Here is a 19,088-nt window from a genome sequence, read left to right on the forward strand (position 1 = left end):
ATGTTACGAAAGAAAAATGACTCTTAATATACTATAATTTTGAGATGCATTTCTAATATACAGGTACACAAAACATAAAAAGCAAAAGAAAAGTAATGTATGATTTCACCTGTCTTAATTTTTTGATATTCAACAAATATAACCGATGTTACGAAGGAGAGTGTATCAGTCATCTATTCTATGCATGGATCTCTCACTTACTAGAAATTTCCAGTGAGGATCCATACAAGTTACAAAACATGTCCCAAGCCAACAACAAAAAACCTTGCCAACAAGCACGATTTTTACACTATTATATCCAAGGCTGAATAGACAGATCAAGTATAATTGATCCAAAATAGTAAGTATAATGCTTGCAGAAATTTTTGGCGGACTTACTAAGAAGTAATGAACCTAGCTTAATATTCATGTTGCAACTACCAACTTTCGATACCTTCCATCTCCTTTCAGCAACTAAAGTCTAAATCCTCAAAAAACATAAACGGTAGGGTAGATCTCTTCTACCGTAAAACTCATTTCCCAGAAGGACCCCCATACAATAATTCAAGAAATATTGATTGTGCAGTAAGTGGAGGCTCTAGGAAGCATTCGCAATTGTTCAAGAACATCCCTTTCCCTTGCCAAACCGCCAGAAAATTTCTCATGATGACATATTATATCCATTTGTAGTAAAATTTCAGCATGTTTAAGCAAATTCATGACTACTTGCAGTTCCCCATCTGTTCCACAGAATTGACATCCTAATGAACTTGAGATGTCTTGAGAAACAAGAAGAAGGTACAGGATCCAGTATCCAACTTCCTCCTTCATGATTCCCAGACAAACAGATGCCCTACATTTCAGAAATCAGAATCAATTAGCCATGTATTATACATAGATTAAATAAACCACAATCACTCAAGGTTACAGGAAAGTTACTGATTGGAAAACTAGTAATTCGAGAGATGGTAATTTCTCGAGGAACTTTGCCAGCGTTCTACAACCAAAATTTATCGCCGTTCCCGGTGAAAGAAATCAAGATATGTCACTTTGTATAACACAGGCATGCAGGCACATAAATATTCAGAATATGCGAGAGCCTAACAAAATAGCAACATTCCATCAGAGAAGAGAAACAAGCAGAATTAATCAGCATTTTAAACAAAATTAGCGCCAATTTCCACCTAATAACAAGTTGCATACCTCAAACGCATAAGGAGTTAGCAATAGTTCTTTCGCACAAGAGATCCCTCTAAGCCTACCAGCTCTTTGAGCAACTTCTCTTAGTCTGCTACTCTCTCCAATGTCATCAGTGCTGCACAAGCCCATTAATCCCCAATCAAGGGATACGGTGTTATATATCCAATAGTCATTTTTGAGTGTATCAATGTAATAAAAGGAGTTGAGGTTCTCTGCAATAATAAAGAACTGACAATTATCATGGTCTGCTAAATTTTCTTTGATATCCAATTTCTTAAGCATGGGAAGAGCTATGGTAACAATTTCAAAATTCAACCAGCAGCAGCTATCCAAAGTTAGCTCCTCCAGGACAGGCAAGCCAGAAAATAGTTGTTGAGTGGACTCATAGCCAGGAAAAACAACATACTGAAGAGTCAACAACTTCAAATTCGAAAAGTGAATGGAAGATGGAAGGTTGAGCAAAATGTCTGCCATTATAAAGGCCTTCCTGAGTGTATCACATGTAAATAGGCAATTCAAGAGGCTCTAGATGAATCTTATCTGGTACAAGAAGCAAGTGTTGAACATTATGCTTTACTGCAGCACATACCCACGAATTGAAGCGGGAAGCATCAGTAAATACTTCACAAACCAATGCAAAAATATTTAGATCCAATGGTTTACGGATTGCAATAACTCTATCCACAAAATCCATGAAGAGTGACCTCTTCTCAGTCTTCTAGTTCATATTTGGTGGAAATTCTGCGAAGTCAAGATTGCTCACAAACATCCATTGGGAATTCCACCTTCTAGACAATACAGTTGTTCTAACAGCATCTTTTGTAGGAAGTAAACTCAAAATGCATGTGTTGAACGATTTCGTCAGGTAAATTGCCTATCATATCCATGTGTCCATCTACATTCACTCCATTATTCAACTTCTGAAATTTGGCCTCGCAAGTTGACAAACCTTCTTCCATCATTTTATGGTTTCCTAATGTACAAATGCATCATCATAAGAATACAAAATGCTACAAATTCCAATATTTTATTTATTTTCATTTATTTTCTGTTTGACCAAAATAGGACAGGACTAAATCAGATGATAAAAAATTGGAATCAAATTCTTTTCACTATTCCTTGAAATACCCATGATTCTGAAGCGTGTGATTGGATGAGTGTTTGCAAAATCGATTTTGAAGTGAAGTAACATATATTTGGATGCTAAAAGCAAGTTAATAGTAAAACATCATTTGATCCAACACAAAAACTACCTAAAGTTACTTAAACTCAAAATCAATTCTGAACACAATTAGTACCACAATGTAAAACCGAACATGTAAATATTTAAATCACATTAACTAGTATCTCAACCTGATGATTCAACGTAAACATCTCAACTTCAAATCCTAACCCCTATTCAACAGACTAACATTTCACATTAGGATTTCATCAAGCAAAAATCCATGTGGATACAAAACCCCATCATGAATATGAACAACATAAAACTTTTTAGTGGAGATAAAACCCCAAAATAAAAGAGAGTAGAGTTTATCTTACTACATGCCAATATTTCCAAACTTAGTATACTTTTAGTGCTATAACGCTGTCAAACGACGTTGACCTCTGCACAACTCAAATTTATATTCACCATATTTGGCAGAAAATGAACATTGAACAAGAAATGAAGCGAGACGATACCGTGGTAGAGTGCTTGCTACGCAAGTAGAAGTTTGCTTCAGGTCTTCTCCATACGAAGTTCACTCTTTGCTTGGGATTGGGACATGATACACCATGTTATTCTCGCTTAAAAACAATGTCGTTTACGTCCCAAGAATTACAAAAAGACTGTTTACGTACTGTAGATTAATTTCACCGCACTGTTGATGTTAATATTTTTTTAAAATATATTTTTATTATTAATTAAAAGTTATTAAAAATTTAAAATGGGTTAAAATATAATTTTCATCTCTTTTTTTTTTAAATTGAAATATTTCATCTTTTTATTTTTTAAAATCAATTATTTTGGTTCAACCTCAATTTTAGGATATTGATGGATAATAAAAAAAATGTTAACGACTAGATCGTTGATAGGACATTGTAATTTTGATTTTTAATTATTAATTTGATTAGTAGAGTACTTAATTTAATAAGAATTTAGTTAAAAATTAATGATTATTAAAAAGAGCTCATTAAATCATATTATTAACAGTCAATTTTCACATGTCTTGAAAATTTGATGGTTAAACCAAAATCTTTATTTAAAAAAAATAGAGAATCAAATGTATTTACTATCCTTTACAAATGATTAAAAATGTATTTTTATTTTTATCTAAAACAAAGCTACTACGTTATTTTTATTTCAGTTGTACGAAATTCTTGGAATGTGAAACTCCAAAAAGAAAAGAGAAAAAAAAAGTGACTGCCAAGTTAATGAGATGAGATATGAGAGCAATGATGGATTCAGAATTATTTTTAGTGAGTCACATAAATGTGTATGTTATTTTTACAGATGAAAAATATTATAAACTTTTATAAAATAAATAATTTTATGGTAAAAAATAAAAATACTTAAGTTTTTACAAGTTTGATGGGATAAAATGGGTCAAATTAATATCAATTTTTTTTATCTTTAACTTTTTTACCTTCTTTTCATAAAAAAAAAATCATTTTATGGGACAACTCTTATTTTTTATAAGGATAAAAATAATATAATTATTTAATATGATCAAGTAAAAAAAATTACTTTTGGGGGAAAATTGCTTCGTAGTCACCCCTACATAAGAGTGACATTGGATTGTAGTAAAGAAGAAACCTTCAAGGCTTCAGTCACACTAGTTTCTCATTACAGTATTAATTAAAGAATTAAAAAAGAATATATTTATTGTAAATATTATAAAAAAATATTAAAAAAAATGACAAACAATACAATTTTACGTATATTAATAATTTTTTTGTTTACTTTCTTAACCAAAAATAAACTATGGGTACCGGTTAACTTGCTATTTTTATTTAATAGTAGCTTCAGCAGAAGACTTGGTGCTTGGCATTCTTGTTCCCAACAAAATAAACCTTCGTTAATTCGTTTGGGTTACCCTCCAGACCCACTGAATATACTTTTGCAAAAGGATAGTATGTGTATTTTTTGCTTCAAAAGTAATTTTTGGAAGCTTCACACTGGTAATCCGAAAATGCTACTGTAAGTCATTCTAGAAACCAGTAATCTCCAACTTTCTCAAAACACCAAAAAAGTCACTTATTTGAGACTTTTTTTTAACTTGATACGGTAGTTTTTCTTTTAAAAAAAGAATCTGGTGTTTCATCTATGCAGAGAAAAAACATTATAACATGGACGTAAAAAAATTAATTAATGAAATAATGAGATAGTTTGTCACATGACAAAAGCTACCTCAAACCAATACATATTTTTTTTTAATCGATAATTTCCAAAAAAAAGTTCATAATTGGTAGAGATAAGTCAAAGTATAAGAATTTTATAAACTGTATGTCTGTATGACAACATTAATTCAAAATCATTAAATACAATAATTAAAAACAGGGATAAAAATGGATAATAAACACAGTATTATCCTAACCTCAAAAATTAACACACGGGTACTTACATAAATGACTTTGTATTCATTGTTTTTTCATGATCAATATAAAATAAAAATATGGAAACATAAGTATACAACAATATATGTATTGAAGTTGTTATTTGTACAAGTATTACAAAATTATACACTACAAGAAATTTGACTTGCAGTGTCACTAAAAGATAAAAATCCGTAAGTATATATTAATTAGACATTTAGCCCGTCCTTTGTGAGAGGCATATAACAATGCTTATTTGACTGTCACTATAGTCTTTGATTGTAACTTTAGGATTTTACATGTCACCATAGCATAAATTGTAATTTAACGTGTCTAGCTAATTCAATGTGTCTGTAGGTAAAAGTAGATCATGGCAATATATATACCCACAACTATCATTTTTCATTCAATGTTGTTTAATTAATTATATTTTTACTTTTTAATATTACATAAATTTTAGCTAATACATCAATTTTTGACAATAATGTAATAAACATAATTTCATAAAGGTTAATCATAGTCGGAGCTCTATACTATTATCAACAAGCTACCTTATTATCAATACGATTTAGTAGGAAGTTTAGGCAGTATGTATGAACTTATAAGTTACAATTTAAGTTCCTTTCCTTTCTTTTCCTCTTCTAAAAAAAAGTTATAATTTAAGTGTGACTATTAATTATACAACAACAAAAAAATACTTTAAGAATTTATTTGAAATTACAAGATTTTTAATTAATGCCCGTTAATTTTTTTAAAACTATAAAATCAAAGTGAGGCACATTAAATACTCCTTTCATTTTTATCTATAAATCTTAAGTTTTAAATAATATTTATTCCTTTTTATATGATCTATAATATTCTTGTATTGATTATTTTTTATATTAGAATATTCTTAATTAAAAGAAAAAAAGAGAATATATTACTAACAAATAATTAGAAGATGATGTATTAGTAGTATAACATAATTTTACATTATCATCAAAATTATAAATTATGATATATGATAAATTGATTCACTTTTACATAAATAAAAAATTATTATTTTTACATAATTTTATGTCCAGAATGATTTCTTTACAGAGTTTAGAATGATTTCTAGCTCCTCCAAGAAAGAAGAATAAAGAAAAATGCCAAAACTTAACCAAAACTGCAAAATATTTCACTTCTAAGCGCAAAGCGCTCAAATTCAATGTTTTACTTTTCTTTGGTTAAAACATAATATGTTTGGTCCTTAACTTATTTTTCTGATTTTAAATTGGTCTCTATATTTTAAAAGTTATAATAAATGATTTCATAAATTTTTTTTTAGTAACACGTTTGTTCTTTTACTAATTTTAATTTAATCCAAATAACGTAAATTTGTGTCACCGGTAACTATGATTCCTCTGACTCTCGTGAGAGTGCAATTCTTGGCACCAATTCCATCATGGGGTTTCACAATCACAAAGAGATTGCAATGATCAATGATATTTACGTCAAAGAAATTTAATCCCTTTGATGTCAATTAGGGTGAACCTTGCCAGCATGATCGACATGAAAATGTTACCATCGTTGCATTCCATAATGGATGAGTCATAATTGGCTTGTCGATGACACGAGTTTAATGTTGTTTGGATTAAAAATGACAAAAAGGACAAACATATTACTAAAAAAATTATGAACAAATTACACTCATCTTCCTAGGATTTATTATCGTTACTCGGTGTTAATTTTTTTAGAAATGCTCTAAGAACCCTTATCACTCTCGTGCAAATTTGCTCTCAACCCAAATCACGTCACGTTTCACCATTCTTGCCTCCTCTGACGCTGTCTGTGACCTCTTTCAGTGTCACGATAGCCTCACCAACGACCAGTGCTCTCACTGCGTGTCACATGCGGTCACTCAACTCAATAACTTTGCTTCACCTCCTGTGATGACACGTTACAGCTAGATGATTGTTTCGTCAAGTAAGATAATGTCATTTTCATTGGGATCAAGGACGTGACTGTAACATCACTAGATCTTCACTTCTTTCTCCTTTTTCTCATTATATTTGAGTGTTAGTGAGTCAAAGAATCAGCGTAATGGATGGTAAAAAAACAAGAATTTTATGTATGATAAAAAAAAGAGTGAGATTGAATGCAATAAATACTAATCTTAGGGTTGCGAGTAAAAATTATTTAGAAAATTATTTTAGAACTTTTAAAACATAAAAGACCAATTTAGAACCAAAATATAAATTAGAGAAGCAAACATATATTTTGGCCTTTTTCATTTGTTAAAACTGTTCTATTTATTTTTTCTTTTGCAAAACTGTTTTATTCCTCAAAATGAAAAAAATAAAAATCTCATTGTATACCAAAAAAGAAAAAAGAAATTAAATGAAAGCGAACAGCCATATCCCGATGCGTGGCACGCTTATGACTTAACTGATGAGAGGAGTGCAAATTTGGGGCTCCAGAGTTCAGTCCCATACTTCCATCCCATCCCACCCCACGCTCCCTCAAAACAAAAAGAAGGGTTTCAAATTTCAATTCATAACTCACCAATCCCATAGCGTCGCCGTTTCTACACCGTCCGATTTCCATTCCCCATTTCCAATTTCAATTCCCCTCTCTATGCCGCCGCTTCCTACGCCGTAATTTCGTAACGGCGACGCATCCTCCCAAACCCTAACCCTAACCCTAACCTCCCCATCTCTCCGAAACCGATATTTATTTATGTTTTCACAAAACATGATTCTCCCTCCCGAAAACCCTAGACCCGCGGGGTTCGCTTCCAAACCCATGGGCAATGAGATCGCGAAGCCTCCGCCGTCGATTCTCGTTGGCCGCTTCAAGGCTCTCCTCAAGCAGCGCGACGATGAACTCCGAGCCACATCCGTCCCCGTCCCGCCGCCGTCCACCGACGAAATCGTCCAGATTTACGAACTCCTGCTGTCGGAACTCACGTGCAATTTGAAACCCATCATCACCGATCTCACAATTATCGCCGAACAGCAGAGGGAGCACGCCAAAGGTATCGCTGACGCAATCTGCGCTCGGATTCTCGAGGTCCGTCTCCGTTGCCGCCGAAATTTCTTCTTCTACCTCTTGAGATTTGTACAATGTCATGGAATCGTTTTATTAGTTCGGGTCAAAATTATCCCTCTCTTGTTGCTTCATTTTTTTTAATGTCACAATTCGTGCTCCAATGCTTCGTTTTTTTTTTTAGTTCTGCGTTTTTTTTTATGCTTTTGGCTTTTTTCTGAAAAATGAAGGTCGCCCATAGGCCGAGGGAACGATTGGGTTATACGCTCAAACTGACCGTTGCTTCGAACGTTATATTAAAGCGTAAAGCAAAAATAATTTGTTGCTACTGGTAATTTAAAGAATAGGAAATAGTACAATCTAAATGAGTAGATGTGGGGAGTTTCTAACGCATTGTGAAGATTGTGTACAATGTGTTTGAGGGCTTTTTTCAATTTCAGGAAAGTCAAGGGCATACGAATTGAAATTGAATTTTGGAATACTACTTCTGGAAAGGCTCAGGAATGCCATTAAAGGAAAGTTGTTCTTTCATTTTTGCTGAAATGAAGTAATTTCTGCAAAATAAGAAAGGGTTGTTGAATGAACGAGTATTTAATTCAGTATGAAAACGTTTTATAATTCTTTAATAAGTATCGGGTCATGCATAATGAGATCATAGTATACAAATAATACAAAATGTAAAGAAATTAACGACTTTTTAAATCACCCAAGTCCATTGTGAGTTTTTGTTGATGCGTAGTAGAACATTAGTATTTCTACTTTCAGAATTGGAATCTCTAGTTTATTTATATATCTCTGGCTATGCCACTGTCACATGGGAATTCAATTTTTTGGAGATATGCTTTTGCAGGTTCCAGTAGATCAAAAGCTTCCTTCACTCTATCTGTTGGACAGTATTGTGAAGAATTTTGGGCAGGAATACATTAGATACTTCTCTTTACGTCTTCCTGAAGTAGGTCAACTAGAGTTGCTGTATTGTTTTTAATTTTATTATTTATTCCACAACTGAAACGTCTGCTTCATTTTTCTCCTCAGGTTTTCTGTGAGGCATACAGGCAGGTTCAGCCTAGTTTGCATTCTGCAATGCGCCATCTTTTTGGTACTTGGTCAAAAGTCTTTCCACCTTCAGTCCTGCACAAGATTGAAGCTGAGTTGCAATTTTCTCAAGCAGTTAATACTCAATCATCCACCCCGAATCCTGTCAGGGCTTCTGAATCATCTCGACCAAGTCATGGCATACATGTTAATCCAAAATACTTGCGGCAGTTGGAGCGCTCTACTGTGGATAGTGTAAGCTTTTTTATGACATCTCTGTCTTCCACACAAACTATACAAGGACTAGGCTAAGTCTTGATTAGCTTGCTGGTACCATGGGGTTGTATATTTCACTAATGGAATTGTTTATTGTTTTCATGTAACCATAACAAAAATGTAATTTTTGTGGTAAATATCTCATTTTTTCTCATGGTAGGATCTGTCTGTATCCATCATTCCTTTCCTGCATGTCTGTCCATCTCTCTGTCTTCCCAAAACTTTTCCCCATTTTCTTTTGGGATAAACTATGTTCTCCAAACCTTGTATTTGCTATTTTGATGTTAAGTTTAGCATTGGGGTGGGGGTGGGGGGGGTGGAGGAATCAATGTAGACACAACCCATATCTTGTGATGGATTGTAAAGCTCTTTGGAAAATTTATTTTATTTTTGCTTACCTCTCGCCCCCTCTTTCCTTAAGAGCTTTTATGAACTATGACTAAGGGCCTGTATGTTTACTATCTAAATTCAATTTTACAGTGTGACACACGTTCAAATGGAAAATCTGGTTAAAATGAATTGGTACTAGCATCCCAATAACATTTAGCAGTTCAAATACAAAACTTCCATAATCAATTTTACCAAACATTAAAACAAATGATCACTAAGAGCATGTTTGCTTCCTGGTTTAGGTTGAATGGATCCATGTCCATCAGAAGCTACTACATGTAGCTTCTGCATATTTAAGGTGTTAGACATGGAGAGAGGGTAGTTGATCCATGTTAAATAACCTGTTCCGAACATGCACTAAGTCCTACACATGCAATCTTTTGTTTATTTATTGTGATTTACTGAATTTCCTAACTCTAATATGGGATATTTTTTCCCTGATTCCTCTCTAAATTGATTATTCCGGTGTCCTTAGATTACAGTGACAGATTAAATACTTCTGCCTTGTCTCCCTTTGAGAGCCTCCAATTTGCATATTGTTAATGGCAACAAAATCTGTTTATTGAATAGTATGTCTGGCAACATATCAGACAGACATAATTTATCTGTTCTTCTCTGTATTATTTTTAATTATTTTGACATCTGGGAGATTTGTCATCCTGTCAAGTGATATTTTTCCCTCCCCTCCCCTTCTCTAGTCAGCCGTATAGTTTTCTCTTCTCATATTTTATGTCTGGGGGCGAATGAAGTAAGTACTGTATCCATTGATTCTAGGAAGAAACTGCTGCTGAATATTTAGCATTCAATAGAGAAAATTTTCAACCCTTGTTTGCAAGAAAAAATCTTGCAAACAGATATAATGAGTGGCATTGTGACACAGTATTTGTTTTATCCTCACAGGCTAGTAAGACACATCAATTTTTATCAAGCAGTAGCAGGCTTGGAATATCCTCGTCGTCCCCTTTAAGAATTGGAGTTGATAGGCCTTTGTCTGCATCTATAGATGAATATGCAGTGGACAATCCTGGTGTTGATTATGGAGTAGCCAAAGCATTAGGTAGAGATGTGGATTTGACTGAATGGCAGCGAAAGCTGTATTCTGGTGATGGTCGTAATCGATTTCCAACTTCTTTTACGTACAGCCTTAGTAATGGACATCAGCGTCAAAGTTCAAGAGCTTTAATTGATGCATATGGCAGTGACAAAAGTCAAGAAACTTCAAGCAGTAAGTCTTTGTTAGTTGAACGTCTGGATAGAAATGGTATAGACAAAGTGTTATCAACATCATGGCAGAATACTGAAGAGGAGGAGTTTGACTGGGAAAATATGAGTCCGACCTTAATAGACCATAGTAGGAATAACAGTTTATTGCCTTCAACTTTTGGTTTCTCTAGGGAAAGGCCTGGCGTTGCAGCTAATGCAACTTTGTCAGAGCAAGATACTAGGAAGGGGTGGTCTAGTGGATCTCAGCTTCCTCCAGTAGATGATTCTTCTGCCATAGCAGAAGATGCATTTGCCTCTTCAACTGTATGTTTCCTCACTTCTTTACTTTATTCTTTCTGATAGATATTGTTTTAGTATGGTTTATGATATTGAATTTGAATTTCCCAATTAAAGTATATACCTCTAATAAGATGCCATTGATGCTTTGGGTTCTGGTGATAATTTTCTGATGATGAGGATCTGGATAGCTTTGTGTGGATAGGCTTAATCAAATGCATGAAATTGTTTCATACTTGTCTGGCAATTGATCTCTAATTTAGTTCACGGATATTCACTAATGCCACATTTTTTTACTGTAAGTGGATAGCTTTGTGTGGGTAGGGCTTAATCAAATGCATGAAATTCTTTCATACTTCTCTGGCAATTGGTCTCTTCTCTAATTTTAGTTCACACATTCACTAATACTACATTTTTTACAGTAGAATACTGGCTTTTAGAATTGTTTTTTTGGTGCATATTCTGAATCACTATTTGGCATTGACTCCCCTTATTTTATTTTAATAAAAACTAGAAATTAGTTCAATGTAGGTTTTCTGTGTATTGTCCTTGCCTCAAAAGAGCTTTTGCGTGAGGATGTGTTGGAGAGAGATGTAATATAAAACCATTTACGTGTCTTCACGTAACAGTTTAAACTTTAGTAACGATAATTTGTTGTGAAACATCATTTTAGTTTATTTAATTTGAAAGGAAATAGGAGTTGCCAATAATTTGCTAATGGAATTGGAAATTTGTTTATTCTTGCTGCAGTTTTGTCGTGCACCCCCAGGTCAGGTACCTGGATCCCAAAATCAAATCAATCATAGCCTGGGCTCCTCTCAACCTCATGATGCTTGGAAGATTTCTCATCATCCGTCTAACATTTTTAGTAATAGGGGGCGGGCAAGGAATCTTATGATCCCTCCAATTGACAACATTCGCAATACAGATAATAACCCATATTGGGTTCGACCTGCAGTGTCGAGGATGGAAGCTCACCCATCAGTTTTGCCAGCACCTTTTGAAATGAGGCCTTCTGTAAATGTGAATGTCACTCGGCCACCCATCATAAATCCGTTGCAAAAACATGTTAGGAGTCAGTTTGATGCCATGAATACTAGTAATCCTATTGCGAACCATGTTGTAAATAAATCTTCATTTATGCCAGAACAGTCATTTGACAGTGTTGAGAACAAGGATGCAAGTATTTTAAAGATACATCAGTTGCCTAATCAGCTTTCTGGAGTAATTTCGTCCAACCAGCAAAATCATGGGCAGGCACCACAACTACAGTTTTTTCCTTCTCAGGATCCATCAACCTCACAATTTAGTCATGGGAGTTCATCGCAGGGACATGGTGTTTCTATAAGTACAGCCATGTCAAATCCATTACCAGTTCTACCATTCCCTTTACCATTTCAAAGTATTTCAAATAACCCTTTACATTTACAGGGTGGAGCCCATCCACCTTTACCTCCTGGTCGCCCTCCTGCTCCATCTCAAATGATACCCCATCCAAATGCTGGTGCATTTATGCCAAGCCAACAGCCAACTGTTGGATATACTAATTTAATTAGTTCTCTAATGTCTCAAGGCGTGATCTCATTGGCTAACCAGCTGCCTGCACAGGTATCTAATATTTATATCTATCAGAAGCTCATTTCTTTCATTTTTTTTCCTTTTTGATTTGATTGCGCCACCCAAGGTTAATTAAATATTTTTTATTAGGATTCTGTTGGAACTGAGTTTAATCCAGATATTCTGAAGATTCGTCATGAGTCTGCAGTCAATGCCTTATATGGTGATCTCCCTAGACAATGCACAACTTGTGCGCTCCGATTCAAATGCCAAGAGGAACACAGTAGTCATATGGATTGGCATGTGACTAAGAATCGGATGTCTAAAAGCCGTAAGCAGAAACCCTCTCGTAAGTGGTTTGTTAGTGACCGGATGTGGCTCAGTGGTGCAGAGGCATTGGGAACAGAATCAGCTCCAGGTTTTTTGCCTACCGAAACCATAGAAGAAATGAAAGATCATGAGGAGTTGGCAGTGCCGGCAGAAGAAGACCAGAATACATGTGCATTATGCGGAGAGCCTTTTGATGAGTTTTACAGTGATGAAATGGAGGAATGGATGTATAGAGGAGCTGTATACCTCAATGCACCTTTAGGAATAACAGCAGGCATGGATAGGTCACAGTTAGGCCCCATAATTCATGCTAAATGCAGATCAGAATCTAATATGGCCACCTCTGAAGATCTTGGGCTGGATGAAAAGGTATCTTTTTCTCTATCTATATTATTATGCACTGCACTAGCCTCAGTTTTTTGTCAAGCATTTGCTCCATTTTAATATTTTTTGGTCGCAATATTTTCATCTGTATGGTGATTATGCATGTCTGCATATGCTTCAATGAATCTTCAGTAAATATTCTTCTTTTTTTTTCTTTATATGCAGGGTGCCGATGAAGAGGGTTCCCAAAGGAAACGAATGCGGAGTTGACCAATGTAACCAGTTTTGTGCATTGTAACTTATGATTTTCCATTAGTGTATCTTAGAGTAGAGTTGAATCTTGCAATACCATGACCATTCTGCCAAAGTCATGTACATGTATAGTTGGACTGGTAACGCGCATATTTTCTTACAGTCAAAGGTTACATTTTAACTTGAAATTATTTTGTCTCTTGCAATTTTGTCCCCAAATCAAAAACTATTAGTACATTGTTATTTCTCGGATGGGGCGCAGGATTTTAAACTATGCAGCGATATACTATCAGGTTGATCAGAAATTATTATACTTGCTACTGATTAGCTGGTAATTGGCATAGAATTAATTGTTTGGACCTACTGTTTGTATTTTTATCGAACTCATGCATAAGTGAGAGCAAAGTCATAGATACTCTTACCAATTTCTTCAAATAAGTTTGTTGTGCTAGCCATGTCTCTCCCTTCGCCCTTATTCGCTTCATTATGGTTGCTAGCTGTCAGGGAATACAAATACAGGTCGAAGGCTTCACATGGACTAATTTTCTTTTCATCTAATCTAGGATGAAACATGACATTCTATTCACTTCAAGATATGCAAGCGTATTAATTTTAAAATACTAATTTATATTAATTTTAAAATAAAGAAAATTAAAAAAGAGAGAGAATGTTACAATTAACCTGACTAGATGGATGCATGTTAAAGTAGTTTTTGTGTAGTCTATATGTGCAATTGTTCCCCTATCTTTCATTACATATTACATGAAGCATAAAGTAGAGAAACATGATAAGTAAGTGGTCTCAATAACTTAATAATTCAAGGAGTGAATTGAGTTGTTTTAAAAAAAAAAATTAGTATTCAACCTTCAATAGTAAAGAATTGATTTTCATGAAAACAAAATGAGAATGAAAGTCCTAACCCTTAACCCTAGCCAATAAAGTAAACGATAAATATAAAAAGGAGGTAGGGATAGAAGAGTGTTCCAAAATTTACATTGACTTGGTGAATTTGACTTATATTGACTATTGATGTCCGACTTGAGTTCTTCACTAAATCAAAGTATTATAAACCAACAAGTTTTGTTTTACACTCATATTTGAAACCTCCCAAGGAAACAAATTTAAATATGAAAGGAACAAACAAAAATATATTTATCATTTCATAAGTAAAAATAGCATAACTTAGAGTAAAGGTGACAAAATGGGTTGGACTAACTGGCCCAACTCGAATTTTCTCAATAAAACACAGGACTTGGGTTTGAAATTCTGAGTCCAAATTAAACACAAACATTTTTAGTCCGATCTGATTATGACCTAATACGAACTTTGCCCACAAAAACCCACCAAAAGCTTGAAATAATAAAGTTTTTATAGGGTTTGAGCTTTGTTTTAGAGACCTGAATTACATTTGGACTTTTTTAGTGTAACTCATAATAGTCCGTAATTTACATTGGGTTGGATAATCCATTTTGACACCTTTAACTTAAAGTTATAAGTGTCTTTTGTTTCGATCAAGCATAACTCAATGATTCAATATAATTTTTCTTTTTTATCTTGGTTTTTGCTTGGAAAAATTGTTAAAAAAATATTAATTTTGAAATGTTAAAAATTCAATTTGATTTGTTAAAAAGATTAAATCAATATCTTAAGTACTATTTTTTAAAATGTTTTTTTAACTCAGAAAAAAAAGATAAGAATATTAATTTCGAAAAATTTAATTTAATTTATTAAAAGATTAAATCAATATCTTCTAAGATCTTTTGATATTTCTGTGATTATAAAAGATTAAAATTCAAAAGATTAGATACGCGAGAAAAAAGACAAGATTCACTTTGAATTGAAAAATTTGCTCCTATTTATGAAACCCCTCGGCCAAGGCACGGCATACATGTTAATCCGAAATACTTGCGGCAGTCAACTGTGGATAGTGTAAGCTGTTTTGTGACATCTCTGTCTTCAATACAAGGGACGAGGCTGACGCTTCATTAGCTGATACCCTAACTGTAAGTTTGTACATTTCATTAATGGAATTGTTTATTGTTTACACGTAACCATCGTTCCTTTCCTGCATCTTGGTTTGTCTCTCTGTAATGTTTCCCCATTTTCTTTTGGTATAAATTATGTTCTCCAAACTTTGTATTTGCCGAAGACTGGAATTTTGATGCTATGTTTAGCAATGGTGGATGGAGACATGTCACGTATATTTTGTTGGGTTGTCAAGTTGTGAAAAAGTTTTATTAGATTGTCTTTAGACCACATGGTTCCCGTTATGGAATCAAGTGTTATTAGGTTTTGCAAATCAATTTTACCCAGTATATCACACTTTCTAATGGAAAATCTGTGGTTAAAACTAATTTGTGCATGTATCCCAATAACATTTAACAGTTCAAAATCAAATTTGACAAATTAAATACTTTTTCCGTGTCTCCTCCTTTGAGAGTCTCCAATTTGCATGTTGTGCGCGGCAACAAAATTCTGTTTATGGATTAGTATGGTTGGAAACATATTAGACATACATAATTTATCTTTTTTTTCTCTCTGTAATTTCTTAATTGTTTTGACATCTGGGAAATTTTTTATCCTGGTTAGTGATATTTTTTTTCCTAACCCCTTTCTAGTCATGTAGTTTTTTTCTCGTCATGTTTTATGTGAAGTAAGTAATGAATCCATTGATTCTAGGAAGTGATTGCTGCTCAATATTTAGCATTCATTCAACAGAGAAAATTTCCAACCCTTATTTGGGGGAAAATTCATGCAAACAGATATAATGAGTGGCATTGTGACACAGTATTTGTTTTATCCTTACAAGTTGGTAGTGAATGCTAATAATTCAAACTTTGGCTTTGTAGGTAGTAAGACACATCAATTTTTATCAAGCAGTAGCAGGCTTTGAGTATTGCTGTCCCCTTCAGGAATTGGACTTGATAGGCCTTTGTCTGCATCCATGAGTGAATATGCAGTTGCTAGCTGGTTATTTGAGAGAGACTATCCTCATCCGGCTGTTGATTTAGGAGTAGCCAAAGCATTAGGTAGACATGTGGAGGTTAGTGAACGGCAACGAAAACGAAAACAATTTCCAGCTTCTATCACACACAGCTTTATCAATGGACAGCAGCATCAAAGTCCAAGAGCTTTAATTGAGGCATATGGTAGTGACAAAAGCCAACAAACTTCAAGCAGCAAGTCTTTGTTAGTTGAACCACTGGATATAAATGGTATAGACAACATGTCAACTTCATTGCAGAATACTGAAGAGGAGGAGTTTGATTGGGAAGATATGAGTCCAACCTTATTGTCTTCAACTATTGGTTTCTCCAGGGAAAGGCCTGTTGTTCCAGCTAATGCAACTTTGTCAGAGCAAGATGCCAGCAAGGGATGGGGTATTAGAGATGTACGTAATATAAAACCATATATGTGTTTTTAGTTTTCACCAACAGTTTAAACTTTAGTAGTTCATGAAATTTTTTATGTAATTTGAAAGGAAATAAGACTTGCCAATACCTTGCCTACTAGAATTGTAAATTTATTTACTCTCTTTGCAGTTTCGTCATGCACCATTGGGTGAGGTACCTAGATTCCAAAATCAAATCAATTATAGTCTAGGCTCTTCTCAACCTCATGATCCTTCGAAGATTTCTCTTCATCTGTCTAACTCATCACAACATAACTTTAATAATAGGGGGCGAGCAAGGAGTCTCACGATCCCTCCTGTTGATAACATTCGAAATACTGATATAAACCCATATCTGGTTCGACCTACATCTTTTGAAATAAGGCCTTCTACAAATTTGAATGTCACTCGACCTCCTACCTTAAATCCAATAACTCCATTGCAAAAACGTGTTAGGAATCAGTTTGAAGCTACACATACTAGTGACCCTATTGTGAACCATGTAAATAAATCTTCGTTTATGCCAGAACAGTCATTTGACCGTATTGAGAACAAGGATGCAAGTATTTCTAAGATACATCAGTTGCCTAATCAGCATCCCGGACTAATTTCATCCAACCAGCAAAATCACGGGCAAGCACCACAGCTGCAGTTTTTTCCATCTCAGGATCCAACGCCCTCTCAATTTAGTCCTGGGAGTTCATTGCAGCTACATGATGCTTCTATTAGTACAGCCATGTCAAATCCGTTACATGGTATACAATTCCCTTCACCAGTCCAAAGCTTTGCAAATAACCCTTTCATTAGATATACTAGTTTAATTAGTTCTCTAATGTCTCAAGGCGTGATCTCATTGGCTAACCAGCTGCCTGCACAGGTATCTAATATTAATATCTATCATAAGTTCATTTCTTTTTTATCCTTTGTTGATTTGATTGTTCCATATCAAGAGTTAATTAAGTATTTGTTTTTTAGGATTCTATTGGAACTGAGTTTAATCCAGATATTCTGAAGGTTCGTCACGAGTCTCCAGCGAACGCCTTGTATCGTGATCTCCCTAGACAATGCAAAACTTGTGGGCTCCGATTCAGATGCCAAGAGAAACACAGTAGTCATATGGATTGGCATGTGACTAAGAATCGGATGTCTAAAAGCTGTAAGCAGAAGCCCTCTCGCAAGTGGTTTGCGAGTCTTAAGCTGTGGCTTAGTGGTGCAGAGGCATTGGGAACAGAATCAGTTCCACATTTTTTGGCAACAGAAAGCATAGATTATGAAGAAAGGAAAGATCATGAAGAGTTTGCAGTGCCAACAGAAGAGGACCAGAGTACATGTGCGTTATGTGGAGAGTCTTTTGATGAGTTTTACAGTGATGAAATGGAGGAATGGATGTATAGAGGAGCTGCATACCTCAATGCACCCGCTAGAAAAACATCAGCAGGCATGGATAGGTCACAGTTAGGCCCCATAATTCATGCTAAATGCAGATCAGACTCTAATCTGCAGTGTGCCAATGAAGAGGATACTCGAAGGAAACGAATGCGGAGTTGACAAAAGTTGACCAGTTTTGTGCATTGTAACTTGTGATTTTTCATTGTAATCTTGCAATACCATGGCCGTTCTGCCAAAGTCATGTACATGCATAGTTGGTACATGTTGGTCCCTTGCATTTTTGGCCCCAAGTCAAAACTATTGTTAGTATATTGCTATTTTTGTGATGGGGTATAGATAGGAGTTTAAACAATTCAGCGAGAAGCTATCTGTTTGATCAGAAATCATTCTTGCTACTAGTTTACTTGGTAATTGACATAGCACTTACTGTTTGTATTTTTTTTTTTTTATATCAATATGCATAAATGGGAGCAAACTTCAAAGATATTCAAATAAATTTGCTGCGCTAGCCATTTCTCTCCCTTCGCCCTGATTTTTTTTTAATTCCCTTATTATTTTGGTTTATTACTGTCAGGGAATAAAAACTCAGGCCAAAGAAAACGGTAAATTCTTAATAACCTTCGTTTGTTTGAAATTTTATTTCAGATGATAGAAATATAAAATTTAATTTCTTCTTCAATGTTTTAGATATTGTTAATATTGTTGTTTTATAACTAAGGGACCCAGATGATTGTGAGTTTTTTTTTATTTTTGATTTTTAAAGTAATATGAGTTTGACAAAATGAGAGATGAAATGATTTTTTACTTAAAAAGAAAAAAAAATTAATAATGGGTAAAGTGAAACCCATTTAAGAGCCCAAATAGAGGTGATAGATGCAAATAC

The 19,088-nt window shown here is 34.3% G+C and overlaps 3 protein-coding genes across 4 annotated transcripts; 2 read left to right on the top strand and 1 right to left on the bottom strand.

Moving 5' to 3' along the window:
- Nucleotides 1-198: 198 nt before the first annotated feature.
- LOC112998113 (F-box/LRR-repeat protein At4g14096) lies at nucleotides 199-2,627 on the bottom strand. 2 transcript variants are annotated; one of them, XR_005886743.1, is made up of 4 exons: nucleotides 2,533-2,627; nucleotides 1,183-2,152; nucleotides 919-1,079; nucleotides 199-832 (listed from the first exon to the last, which is right to left on the bottom strand). XR_005886743.1 is itself a non-coding variant. In XM_041005956.1 (3 exons), the coding sequence occupies exons 1-2, from the start codon at nucleotides 1,651-1,653 to the stop codon at nucleotides 990-992; spliced, it is 561 nt and encodes a 186-aa protein (XP_040861890.1). In that variant the 5' UTR covers nucleotides 1,654-2,618; the 3' UTR covers nucleotides 199-832; nucleotides 919-989. The 2 variants fall into 2 exon arrangements, 1 of the variants encoding a protein (XP_040861890.1); XM_041005956.1 differs by having other exon boundaries at nucleotides 1,183-2,618.
- Nucleotides 2,628-7,126: 4,499 nt separating this feature from the next.
- On the top strand, nucleotides 7,127-13,613 carry LOC100787354 (polyadenylation and cleavage factor homolog 4). Its single transcript, XM_006589539.4, has 7 exons — nucleotides 7,127-7,785; nucleotides 8,612-8,713; nucleotides 8,797-9,051; nucleotides 10,363-10,989; nucleotides 11,713-12,570; nucleotides 12,670-13,218; nucleotides 13,399-13,613. The coding sequence occupies exons 1-7, from the start codon at nucleotides 7,453-7,455 to the stop codon at nucleotides 13,441-13,443; spliced, it is 2,769 nt and encodes a 922-aa protein (XP_006589602.1). The 5' UTR covers nucleotides 7,127-7,452; the 3' UTR covers nucleotides 13,444-13,613.
- Nucleotides 13,614-15,253: 1,640 nt separating this feature from the next.
- LOC102662711 (polyadenylation and cleavage factor homolog 4) lies at nucleotides 15,254-18,767 on the top strand. The gene is made up of 4 exons (XM_006589742.4): nucleotides 15,254-15,428; nucleotides 16,275-16,816; nucleotides 16,968-17,693; nucleotides 17,792-18,767. Exons 2-4 carry the CDS (start codon nucleotides 16,370-16,372, stop codon nucleotides 18,362-18,364), a joined length of 1,746 nt encoding a protein of 581 aa, XP_006589805.2. The 5' UTR covers nucleotides 15,254-15,428; nucleotides 16,275-16,369; the 3' UTR covers nucleotides 18,365-18,767.
- Nucleotides 18,768-19,088: the final 321 nt, after the last annotated feature.

Source organism: Glycine max, chromosome 10 (genome assembly GCF_000004515.6).
Source record: "Glycine max cultivar Williams 82 chromosome 10, Glycine_max_v4.0, whole genome shotgun sequence".
In the NCBI taxonomy this organism is placed as follows: Eukaryota; Viridiplantae; Streptophyta; class Magnoliopsida; order Fabales; family Fabaceae; genus Glycine; species Glycine max.

Bases quoted from the DNA above. Each gene is read 5' to 3' on its own strand.
- LOC112998113 (XM_041005956.1), bottom strand. From the start codon at position 1,653: ATGGCAGACATTTTGCTCAACCTTCCATCTTCCATTCACTTTTCGAAT. The intron at 1,080-1,182 runs GTATGCAACTTG...CTATTTTGTTAG, and splicing joins TAACTCCTTATGCGTTTGAG to GCTCTCGCATATTCTGAATA.
- LOC100787354 (XM_006589539.4), top strand. From the start codon at position 7,453: ATGTTTTCACAAAACATGATTCTCCCTCCCGAAAACCCTAGACCCGCG. The intron at 7,786-8,611 runs GTCCGTCTCCGT...ATGCTTTTGCAG, and splicing joins TCTGCGCTCGGATTCTCGAG to GTTCCAGTAGATCAAAAGCT. The intron at 13,219-13,398 runs GTATCTTTTTCT...CTTTATATGCAG, and splicing joins ATCTTGGGCTGGATGAAAAG to GGTGCCGATGAAGAGGGTTC.
- LOC102662711 (XM_006589742.4), top strand. From the start codon at position 16,370: ATGAGTGAATATGCAGTTGCTAGCTGGTTATTTGAGAGAGACTATCCT. The intron at 16,817-16,967 runs GTACGTAATATA...CTCTCTTTGCAG, and splicing joins AGGGATGGGGTATTAGAGAT to TTTCGTCATGCACCATTGGG. The intron at 17,694-17,791 runs GTATCTAATATT...TTTGTTTTTTAG, and splicing joins CTAACCAGCTGCCTGCACAG to GATTCTATTGGAACTGAGTT.